The sequence below is a fragment of the Geotrypetes seraphini genome, chromosome 10, assembly GCF_902459505.1.
Source record: "Geotrypetes seraphini chromosome 10, aGeoSer1.1, whole genome shotgun sequence".
NCBI lineage: Eukaryota > Metazoa > Chordata > Amphibia > Gymnophiona > Dermophiidae > Geotrypetes > Geotrypetes seraphini.
Genome location: NC_047093.1, coordinates 29,480,839 through 29,492,881, shown reverse-complemented (window position 1 = coordinate 29,492,881; position 12,043 = coordinate 29,480,839). Strand labels below are relative to the sequence as shown.

Genomic DNA, 12,043 nt, shown 5'->3' with positions numbered 1-12,043 from the left:
AAACCAGTGCTTTAATCAAACTTATTTCTAATCCTATTTACCGTAACAATGTCTCTATGTATTTAGAGGTATAGGAACCATCGAAAATATGTAAAAAGAGTTCAGCATTATGGTTTATTACATACACTGCCTGTGTCCATTTCTGAGTTCATTATACATCACAGCAAAATATAAGTCTATTACTACAAAGAGATGGTGTTAATACTGCAATCAGAACAGCAATACAGAAGTAATATGGACACTCCACCCAGCAATAGCCTGCGAATTACAAAGCAACTTTGCATTTACAGCCAGTAACCTCGGGGCTATCTGAATATGCAACAGAGCCCAAAACTTCCAAGCCAATAAAATTACTAAAAGTACCTAAAGACCGCCACATTAAAACGGGCATTTAGGTTTCTATGCTGGCACTCAAAAGAACATAGATGTATGTAGTGGGGTAGTAATTGAGGGGGAGGGGCGGGCCAACCCTGGGTGCCATCTTGGTAGGGGTGATGGCACCTCTTCGCCCCCCCCGTACCTCTTTAAAAATCTTTGCCAGCGTAAGCAACTATTCTAGCCTACTGCTCATGCCAGCCTCTGAAGTTACTTCCGAGGAAGTGACGTCAGAGGGAATGCCAGTGTGAGCAGCAGGTCGGAGAAGCTGCTTGCACAAGCAAAGATTTAGAGGTATGGGGGTGGGAAGGGAGGGTGTGCGGTGGGGGCATAGAAGGAGCAGGGAGGAGGCAGAAAGAACGGTGCCACCGCCCCAGGCGCCTCCTACCCTTGCTACACCACTGAAGGCATGGTCCGATATCTTTCTGCGCCAGCAAAGATACTAACCGAGCTGCTCCGTCCAGGATGTGAGAAGACCGGAGAATAGAGATCTGCTCAAGGAGTGAAGCTGGTTGGGGGGAGAAAAAAAAAAAAAGAGAAAGGGTTAAAGGTTAGGGCAGGGAGTATATCAGCTTGAGAGAAAGTTCCCTAGACTGCATGACATGTAAACCTAAAGAAAGCCACACATCCAAGCATATACATCCCTCATTTATAGACGCCCTTTTTCTAAGCTACAGAAGACGCTTACCAATAAAAAAGCGCTTACTGCTGAGGTGTTCCCGCAGTAATTTTTGCATGTGCATGTATTTCCCGTGTGCTAAAAAAGAAACCTTATTTTTTAGCATAAGGGTTGAGAGTAGGCTAATCAGCACAGCTATACTGCTATGCACCGATTAGAGCGTGGGCTCTTACCATCTACATAATAGGTGTAATGCGCTCACATGCTAGTGGGAAAATTAACATGTGGTTCTTAATGCTGGAAATAGAAAAATCAGCCATTTTACCCTTATGGTAAAAATAGCCTTACCACAACTTAGGAAAAGGCTCCTTACAGAGTAAAATGAATGTTGCCCAGCATTTTCTACTTTAACCTCAAGAGGAAACCTGATTAAATATCAGGAGCTGCTTTGACACGCAGCTCCTGATTGGTGTAATCCAACTTTACTACAGGAAGAGGCGGTCGGAGCCTGCGAATTCGCAGGGGAACACTACATCTAATATACAGTCATTTACACACTAAACTATGGGGCTGTACAAAGATCTGGATTGTGGTTATCTTCTGGGCAGTGTTTCATTCTGGAATTTTCTAGTAAATTTTGTCTAGTACAAATTTGTGAAGGTTTCTCTCAAGGGTTAGATCTGCACATACCAAGACATGAATAAACCTTATTACTAAGGTAAGGTATGTGGAGTAGGATCTCTGTCTCTCAAATTTATTGATAACACTCACCTTAAAACTTGTATTGTGCCAAAAAGAGCTTTCTCTATGGAGATCATGTAATGTATAGCAACCTATCTAAGAGTGCTTGAAAATTTATCAAGCTCGTGGGGCCCAAGATGATAGGAAATATTTCCATAACTTTCTACTCCATTTTCTTGGTCTTGGACTGCATTTGTCAGTATTTGTTTGATGCGGTAGTATTTTGTGATCTATGGTCACTGTTATTTTGCTTTTGTGGTTATTTGTTGTTTTATTGCTTTGTATAAATTTTACTCTCCTGGAGTATGTTTGAACAGATAAGAAATAAAGGCAACTAAATAAAAATGCACTGGTTTAGATTAGGATCTTATTTCAATTTTATTATCGGTGAACAATCCCACCATGTCTCGCAGCAATTACTGACTCTATCCTATTTGGAACTGTCTCATTTTTCACACTTATCCAAGATGATTAATCATGCAACTGAACCTGAATTTTCTCAGTCTGGGTTTGCCATGGATTACCAAGATGTTGAAATTCAGGTTTTCTACATTGCTAAGCAAGCTACTGTTACTGCTCTGAAACTCTGCGGTCTGGGAAATCTTATTAAACCCAACACTTTGATTAGGGGTTTTGTTTTTTTATTTAATGTGTTCACAGGCTGGTACCATGTGACCTGAGCTTCTTCAGACTTCTCTTTTTGTCTACCAACGTCTGAGACCTCATCTAATAAAGGAGATTTGATGGGGGTGAATGATAATTCCACAGTAGCCTACAACAATGCTGCACAGCCTACAGCAACCTAAGGAGATAAAGATGTTCTTACTAGAAGAAATAAGGGAAATAAGAGATACTGTATGATATCAACATCTAGCAGGTTTCAGGACCAGGTTTCATTCTGTGGAAAATGTTTCCAAATCAAGATTGAAGATGTTTCCAAGATAGATTTGAAGCTGAAGAGAAAGCAACTCAATAGCTGAGGATCCCTAAATTGTCACTCTCAAAAATCATGTGTTCTGCACAACCATGGACAGGAAAAACATGCTGAATCTGGCCGACAGAGAAAGTTTTACTTTTTTCTTCAATGTGTGGAAACAGGAAAGGCAGCAATGATCCTAAGCTCCAACACCTGAACATGATGATAGTTTGGTGTGGCTAAACTCAGCAAACTGTCATTTCGGTGTTTTGAAATGTCCTTTGCAGTCCTTTTCTTGAAAAACTTGGGGGATCCCTGCTCAGATATGCTCACCATGCTGGAAGTGTGTGGCACAGTAATTAGAGCTACAGCCTCAGCACTCTTGTTGTAGGGGTTCAAATCCCATGCTGCTCCTTGTGACTGAAAGAAAAAATCACTCCGTAAGAGTGATTTTTTCTTTCAGTTCAACATTTGCATTTTATCACTCCTGTTACATTGTTTGTAACTTGTCCCCTTTCTTATATTTGACTGGAGTCTGCTCCTTGTGACTGGGCAAGTCACTTAATCCCTCATTGCCCCAGGTACATTAGATAGAGTGTGAACCCAACAGAATAGATAGGGAAAAATGCTTTGAGTACCTGAATGTAAAACACTTAAGATTATAAGTGGTATATAAATACAAAAATAAATAAATAAAAAAAGGAAATATCTTTATTTAAAAAAAAAAAAAACTAACCCTGAAAGAGTGATAGATACCCAAAACAGACCTCTGGCAATGGTTATAGATAACATAGTAACATAGTAGATGACGGCAGATAAAGACCCGAATGGTCCATCCAGTCTGCCCAACCTGATTCAATTTAAATTTTTTTTTTTTTTTTTTCTTCTTAGCTATTTCTGGGCAAGAATCCAAAGCTTTACCCGGTACTATGCTTGGGTTCCACCTGCCAAAATCTCTGTTAAGACTTACTCCAGCCCATCTACACCCTCCCAGCCATTGAAGCCCTCCCCTGCCCATCCTCCTCCAAACGGCCATGCACAGACACAGACCGTACAAGTCTGCCCAGTAACTGGCCTTAGTTCAATATTTAATATTATTTTCTGATTCTAAATCTTCTGTGTTCATCCCACGCTTCTTTGAACTGAGTCACAGTTTTACTCTCCACCACCTCTCTCGGGAGCGCATTCCAGGCATCCACCACCCTCTCCGTAAAGTAGAATTTCCTAACATTGCCCCTGAATCTACCACCCCTCAACCTCAAATTATGTCCTCTGGTTTTACCATTTTCCTTTCTCTGGAAACAAATCTGGGCACACTCACTGGGACCTTAGTGGTTGAGGGTGGACAGGAGAGAGAAGACCACAGATCATATAAAACCTGGGAACATAAATGGGCAGACTGGGTGCATCACAAAATCCTTTTCTGCTTCTTAACATTCCAGACAGGACAGCAGATTATTTTTAAAGCAGCTCCATCCCTGACATTTTCTTCAGGTAAGAGCTGACCCAAGGGTATGAAAGATTACAACCTTGCATCTATTACTCTCGTGTGCTCATAACACTACTTGCACTCGACTCCCAAGTTTGACTGAAAACATAGTCTAGACCAGTGGTCTCAAACTCAAACCCGTTGCAGGGCCACATTTTGGATTTGTAGGTACTTGGAGGGCCTCAGAAAAAATAGTTATGTCTTATTAAAGAATGACAATTTTGCACGAGTTAAAACTCTTTATAGTTTATAAATCTTTCCTTTTGGCTAAGTCTTAATAATAATATTGTAATTTATAGCTAAAGAGACAGATGATTAAGAAACTGTTTTATTTTACTTTTGTGATTATGATAAACATACCGAGGGCCTCAAAATAGTACTACTATTAGGTACTACTACTATTATTTCTATAGCGCTACCAGATGCACACAGCGCTGCACAGTCACAAAGGGTAAGAAAACAATCCCTGCTCGAAAGAGCTTACAATCGAAATAGGCAGGACAGACAGAATGTCATGGATACAGTTAAGGGGAACAGTTAATCAGTGGGCTGGGTAGGAGGGCAGAGGAGTAGGGTTAAGGATTGAAAGCTATATCAAAAAGATGGGTTTTCAGTCTCCTTTTAAACAAGGGAAGGGGCTTGACGGACAAACTCGGGTAATTTATTCCAGGCATGGGGGGCAGCTAGATGAAAGGAACGAAGTTTGGAATTGACAGTGGAGAAGGCTAATGCTAAGAGTGACTCAAAGGCTTCAAGGTAAAATAACACTATTCGCCGATGACGCCAAACTATGTAATATAGTAAGTGAATGCAGTTTACAGAATTATATGGCGCAAGATCTGCTTACATTGGAAAGTTGGTCCTCAACCTGGCAGCTAGGCTTCAATGCTAAGAAATGTAAGGTCATGCACCTCGGAAACGGAAATCCATGCAGGACGTACTTCTTGAACGGAGAAACTTTAACTAGGACTTCAGCAGAACGAGATTTAGGAGTAATCATCAGTGCAGACATGAAAACTGCCAATCAAGTGGAGAAGGCTTCATCTAAGGCAAGGCAGATATTGGGTTGTATCAATAGAAGTTTCGTCAGCCGAAAGCCTGAAGTCATAATGCCGTTGTACAGGGCCATGGTGAGACCTCATCTGGAGTACTGTGTGCAATTCTGGAGGCCACATTACAGTAAAGATGTGCGCAGAATTGAATTGGTTCAACGGACGGCCACCAGGATGATCTCGGGGCTCAAGGATCTCTCGTACGAAGAGAGACTGAACAAATTGCAGCTCTACACTCTCGAGGAACGTAGGGAGAGGGGAGACATGATCGAAACATTTAAAGTACCTCACGGGACGTGTCGAAGTGGAAGATGATATTTTCTTTCTCAAGGGACCCTCGGCCACAAGAGGGCACCCGCTCAAACTCAGGGGCGGAAAATTTCATGGCGACACCAGAAAATATTTCTTCACAGAGAGAGTGGTTGATCATTGGAATAAGCTTCCAGTGCAGGTGATTGAGGCAGAACGTGTGCCAGATTTTAAGAATAAATGGGATACCCATGTGGGATCCCTACGAGGGTCAAGATAAGGAAATTGGGTCATTAGGGCATAGACAGGGGGTGGGTAAGCAGAGTGGGCAGACTTGATGGGCTATAGCCCTTTTCTGCCGTCATCTTCTATGTTTCTATGTATATAAGGAGAGAGAAGTGAGGAGAGATATTGAGAGGCAGCAGAATTAGGGTTAGATTAGGTTCTAATCATGTTCTAAGGAAAAATATAGGCAAATCTAGAATGTTCACAAACTTGCTCAGTACTGTATCTGTACCTGGCGGGCCGCAAGTTTGAGACCACTGGTCTAGACCCATTTATCAAGGGTACAAAAATCTGGATGTTAACCATTATTTCTTTTTAATGTTTTGCACAAGGTTAACTTGAATAATAATCATAACTTCTAATTGTGATCTATGATCATGCTTTTGAACAGCACTACACAAAGATGAGTGATAACAGACCTGATCATCCCTTCAAGGTAATGTACATGTGTGCCTACAAATTAAAGCCCTTACCTCCCTTTAGGTGCAAAAAAACAAAAGTTCAAGTTTATTGTATTTGATATACCACCTAAGTACCTAGGCGGTGTACATAAAATGAAAACATATGTACATAATATAAAAATAAAAAGAGAGACATTTAAAAAGGACATACTAAAGGGTAAAGTTGGATACATAAGGAAGAACGGTAAGAGGATGCATAATTTAAAATCAATGGCCAGTGGAGGATTTGGGAGGGGCATGTAGCAGATCTAGAAAAGGAAGAGGAGTTTGGGTATAAATACAGGAAAAGAAAGTAAAACAAAAAAAGTGAACAGCAGAAGATATTTCTGCAGTCCTGAGGAATATGTTTCTGAGTCTGAATGCCCCTTCCATTGACTTCTGAGACCTAATATAGAAGGGAAACCTATAATGGCAGCAGCTCATAAGACATACCCCATTTTGGAATTTCCACCCCCCTCCCAGAGATTCAAACATCTATCTTCTGAGCCCATCCCAGCAACCACCTGCCACCTGCCTCACAGCAAACACAAAACATTTAAATCAATACTGGTATGTTTCCCTGATGACGTTACAGTCTGAGTCATCACTTTCTCAGTTGCGGTGTAAACAGGGATAGATGCTTTTCCTCCTCTTTCTATACAGTCAGTGTAGGGACACACTGCCTGTGGTAAGCATTGGGAGGGAACCCATTTTGGAATATTTTAATGAAGTTCCTGTACCCTTAGCTAAGTTAGGCAGCATGCAAAATAGAAACAGTGCAACTAAATTACAAGGGATGGTGGAACAACATCTTGAAAATTGCTCCTGTTTGAAGAGAAAAAGGAGCATGTCTGAGCAGGCAAGGTCTTCACTTAAATACATTTTCTTATGTCAAACTATAATTTTCTTTTTAAGGACTGCCTCTCTTGTCTAGCCACAAGGAGAATATTCCTTTTACTGTTTCACTTTAATCAATGCAGACTCTTTCTGATCAGCAATGTAAACCACGATTTAAATCAATTCATCTCGTTTCCCGACTAGCGATTTAAACTGATCTGGTTTAAATCTGCCCAGATTCTTTCTAAGGTTGAAATACTTTTTCGTTTTCTATCATCTACCCAAGAGACTGGAGCACAGTGCAACCAGAAGACAAACACTGCCTAGTCTTGGATAAGGAATGAAAGCCTAATAGCAGTCACACCCTTAGAATGGGAGTTGTGATTTATTATAGCATAGGCAGGAATAACAGGGCAGACTGGATGGACTGGATGGTCTTTTTCTGCTGTCATTTACTATGTTGCCATCAGAATAGGGTTACCATATGGCTCCAGAAAAAGGAGGATGGATTGAGATATCCAGATTTTACTTCCATTGAAAGCAATGGAAGTTATGAGGACAGATTGACACATCTAGGTTTTACCTACATTGAAAGCAATGGAAGTAAAACCTGGATGTCTCAATTTGTCCTCCTTTTTCTGGGGCCATATGGTAACCCTACATCAGGACATCTTACCATGAACAAAAACCACATGTCTTTATAAGAGACATGAGTTCAGTTCCTGAGCTTGGTTTCCCCAGCAGGAGAGGGTTTTGGGTTCCAAAAGGATTTGATTTACGGTTCCTGGATGCAAAATCCATGTTAGATGTATGAAGGGTTACAACAGGAGAAAATTCTAGGTTGTGAATAGTATCTGAAGATGTACAGCCCAAGAAGGGGCCCCTAAAGAATGAAACAAAAGCTCAAAAGAAGATAAAACTGCAAGCTCCCCCTCCAACCCAAAATAAATTTTAAGCCCCTTTAGAAACCCAGAGGAACCGAGTTAGGTTTTTATTTTTTTTTAAGATATCACCTTGGTAAATGGAAAGTTAATTAAAGGCTTTGGATAAGGGCAACAGTCATACAGGGATCAGCTTCTAATGCCTCCCTCTTGGAGGCTTCACTGACTTCAGGAGAAAAATCTCCCTCCCTTCCTCAATCAACTCATGGTGATTTGAGTACTGTGCAAAGTTGATTCTTAAATGGTCTTTCAGTCTGTAAAGTTTCCTCTGTTGTTGGTTAATATCCAACCAGAATATTGGAGTTTGGGCCTACCGCTGTGGTTACTTCAGTTTCTAATACTACTTTTAAAGGTAATATATAAAAATAAAACAAGGGCTGGCCATGCTCAATTGTTTTCCGATATGTTTCAATGACCTGTTCCGTGTAATTCCAAAATTTTCCTTTTATTGTAGCAGTCTTCAGGTATAGGTGATTTTTCTTTTCGGGTGATCTGAGTCTGTATAGTGGTTGCCCGAAGAGAAATAGCGAAGCTGTGGTATTCCTCCAAGGAACCTTCCATATCTCATACCATTCATAGTATTTGGCTGGCTTATTACTTGAGTAAACTGACTGCTTTGCATCATAATCAACTGGCTACATTTAAGAAGAGGTGGCATTCTTTCACGCCTTGGTACCAACGGTATAAGTCTCTGAATTTCTGCTGCCCTTGCATTGTTGGACTTGGATACTAATTTTCTGTTATTCTCACCAGTAGGCCTCTTTTTTGTATTAATATTGCTTATCTGGAAATTTGAAAATTGTTATGTTCAGCCTTTTTGTTTATTGTGGTTATGCGAAAAAATTTCCTAATAAAGATTAAACTTGAGAAAATAAAAATAAAGAAAACAAAATATAAAGAAAATAGGATACCTTTTTATTGTTCTAAAATCATAATACTATTTTGAAAGACATTTGGCAAGTAGTTACCTAGATGGAAGCTCCTCTCAAGGCCACACTATCGCATTTGTGCCCGTTTTCAAATGAAATGGTTTTGAAATTGTTCAGTATCCAGCTCCTGAGACATTATCAAGACTTAAATGACCAAACTTGAATCACAGATGATTACAATAACTTATCTGTTATGGTGTCTAATATTAAAAATAGTTTGTAGATGTATTCTCAGCTGGAGCTATTTAAAAATAATCCCACGTCCTCATAACCTGAGATTGTTAAATTTCGTAAAACTCATCATTTGTTTTCACTTGTTATTTTTAAAAAATATCTAAAAGTCATTTTGTGTTTTTCTCAGTGGGTCTCAGAAAGTTCATAATGTTAATCCTGAGGAAGGTGCTATCAATATTCTTTCCTCTCCAGCTAGCTTAGAGTTAACTACTTGTCTTGAGTCCTCCTAGGATGACATTCCACTTCATGCAACTTTACTAATTCCAACACAGTTTGAATTGGTTAAGATACAATGTTGAAAATGTATTTCTCTAAAAATTAATTTCCTTTTGTGGACAGAAGATAAATGTATTGCTGTGGCCACATCTGGGAACACAAGTGCATTGGAAATCTTTTTTGCAGCTTAGACCTTGTGTCTTGACCCTGGGGGGCTACATTTTTCCTTAAGTTCCCTTGTTAAATGCCAGTTCACACATGAAGGAAATACATTTGTCTTCTTGGATCCAACTCAGAAAATTGTATTTCTGAAAATTTTTTAAACTAGATAATAGGTGGAGATAGTGTCCTTTCATAATTTGGGCTGCAGAAATAATTAGAAGTTCCTAATGAATGTTCTTGGTCCAGATACTCATAATTTTAAATTTTTGATTGTTTTTTTTTTCTTCTTCTTTAAAGGCCACAAATCCAGCTAGACCCACTGCAACAAAACCACCTATTGAAATACCAGCAGACAGATCTTGGAATGATTTTGATGAGATTAAATTCAAAGACACAAAATGGCTTCTCCTAAAACACTCCAAAGCATATTCCAGCCTCGACACCTGCCTGCCTTACCTGATCAAAAACAGCCACCCCGACAACCATAACCCAATGGCTCAACTATCACCTAAAAATTGGCCCATTCTCAAAAACTCAAAACTCAGCCCCTCTGATGTGACCAATTATCAGCCAGTAGCTTCCATCCCACTGTTCATCAAAATGATGAAGGATACGTCACAGAACAGCTCAAATGCTTCAATATCCTCCACCCTTCACAACTGGGATTCCTGAAAAAGCACCAAGACGGTTGCAGCACGAGTAACATACAGCAAAGAACTACTAAGCAAGGGTCATAGTGCAATCATAATCCAATTTGACCTATGTAGCACATTTGACCTAGTAAACTTCAATCAAATGTCCGAGATCTTCAGTGACTTCAGATTTAGTGGCCCAGTCCTCTCCTGGTTCCAAGGCTTCCTAACCACTCAGCACAATGCTGTACATTAAGATGGTGTACTTTCTGACAGCTGGCACCCTCCCAGTAGGGTTCCCCACTTTCACCATCAATGTTCAACCTTCTAATGCAATCCTTGGGGGCTAACCTAGATCTCGTACAAATAAAACATTTCACCTATGCAGAATGACATAACGATCAGGATACCTGTCATGGCTGCATTAGGCAACACCCTCACCACTGTCAAAAAATGTATCCACAACATAGAAAACTGGACATCAACCCACCGCCTCAAAGTAATAAATAAGAACACCACCAAATTCCTTTGGCTAGGACCCATAACTGACCCACGCTACACTCCAAGAATTACAGTAGATGACACAGACTTTCCATTAGAATTACAATCCTGAATCTTAAGGGTAGAAATTGATAGCCATGAAGAGCCACATACAATCAATAATAAAACAATCTTTCCTTGTGATGTGAAAGTTAAGATCCATCAGAAAACACTTTGAAACAGAGACTTTCTGAATTTTAATGCAATCCCTAATCCTTTCTAGACTACACTACTGTAATGTAACACTAGCTCTTTGCTCTAAAAAACAAAAAACCGCTATCGCGTCTACAACTAGTTCAAAATGCAGCAGTGAAACTCATATATGCACTATGGAAATCAGAACACCTACAGCCCTACTATATGAAGCTACATTGGCTGCCCATAACCACTAGGATCAAGTTTAAATTAGGCATCACTGCCTTTAAGATCCTGAGAGGGAATGCCCCCGACTACCTAACAGAGTTGGCCATCCTACTCCAGGGTACCTTCAACAGATATTCCACCAGAAATCTTTTCCACTTAAAATTCCCAGCATGCAACAATAAAGTCTACCAGGCATATTATCTTTTCCATTCAATGTCAATTAGCAAAATGCTGGCACCAAATACCACTTACACTATGATCTTGTGATCACTATCTCAGGTTTTGAAAACTTTTAAAAGCATTTCTGTACCAAGATATGGAGCCAACCCTGAAGTAACTGAAATGGTAATTATAAAAGGCCATTTCTAAACTGTCTAATGCAACTCCTGGGACATAACATGAGCCAACGATGACCTACTTGAACTTGTAACTATGTATTTGTAACTAAGACCTAATTGTATTAATAACTATACTGATCTACCTGTACTAGCAACTCTATTGAATGTCTGTGTCAAACTCTCCACTGTTAACTTCCTGGGTAACTGGCCCAACCTCTTGTAATATAATCTGACCTTGAACTGAGTAGGTAAAGGCAGAATAGAAAACCTGATTCCGGTCCATAATGTGGACTGGAATAATAATTTTGTATTGCTTTGTTTACTTTGGTATTTCTTTTCCCTAACTAAATGGATATTTATATGAAAATGTATTTAAAAATGTCCACTACATCAACATTTACATATAACTTGTTGCAAAGTTTTAAAAGCTGCAAAAGAATTTGTGGTTGACAGAGGATCACAAACCCATTAACCAGACACTTGTTTGCTCTTTCCAAAAATGTTCAAGTAGTAGGGGGCACTCAACAAAATGACCAACGTTGATTATGTTTACTAAAGCTTAGTGCATGCTAAGTATTGTGCAGCCCATTTTATTTATGGGCATAAGGCATACTAAAGCTTTAGTAAACATGGCCCTTTAAAACAAAGCAGAGAAAATGTTTCTTCACTCAACATTTCAGCAAGC

General features: G+C 39.7%; 2 protein-coding genes and 1 non-coding gene across 8 annotated transcripts in view; 1 reads left to right on the top strand and 2 right to left on the bottom strand.

The window, feature by feature from the left end:
* Window positions 1–10,980, top strand: part of LOC117367985 (tigger transposable element-derived protein 1-like) — a 29,054-nt gene extending 18,074 nt beyond the window's left edge. Inside the window, exon 3 of the mRNA XM_033961159.1 lies at window positions 9,783–10,980. The gene's annotated coding sequence lies outside the window, so the exon portion shown is untranslated. The remainder of the gene's footprint in view (window positions 1–9,782) is intronic.
* TSEN54 (tRNA splicing endonuclease subunit 54) overlaps window positions 1–12,043 on the bottom strand; it is a 44,843-nt gene that overhangs the window by 8,533 nt on the left and 24,267 nt on the right. For 4 of the 6 annotated variants that reach the window (XM_033961156.1, XM_033961155.1, XM_033961157.1 and 1 more), the window contains exon 9: window positions 823–883. The exons of the other annotated variants lie outside the window; for them this stretch is intronic. In XM_033961156.1, coding sequence (XP_033817047.1) covers window positions 823–883 — 61 coding nt within the window. The remainder of the gene's footprint in view (window positions 1–822; window positions 884–12,043) is intronic. 6 annotated transcript variants of the gene reach the window in all.
* On the bottom strand, window positions 6,737–6,871 carry LOC117368743. Its single transcript, XR_004540993.1, has one exon. It is a non-coding gene; the product is annotated as a small nucleolar RNA SNORA51 (small nucleolar RNA).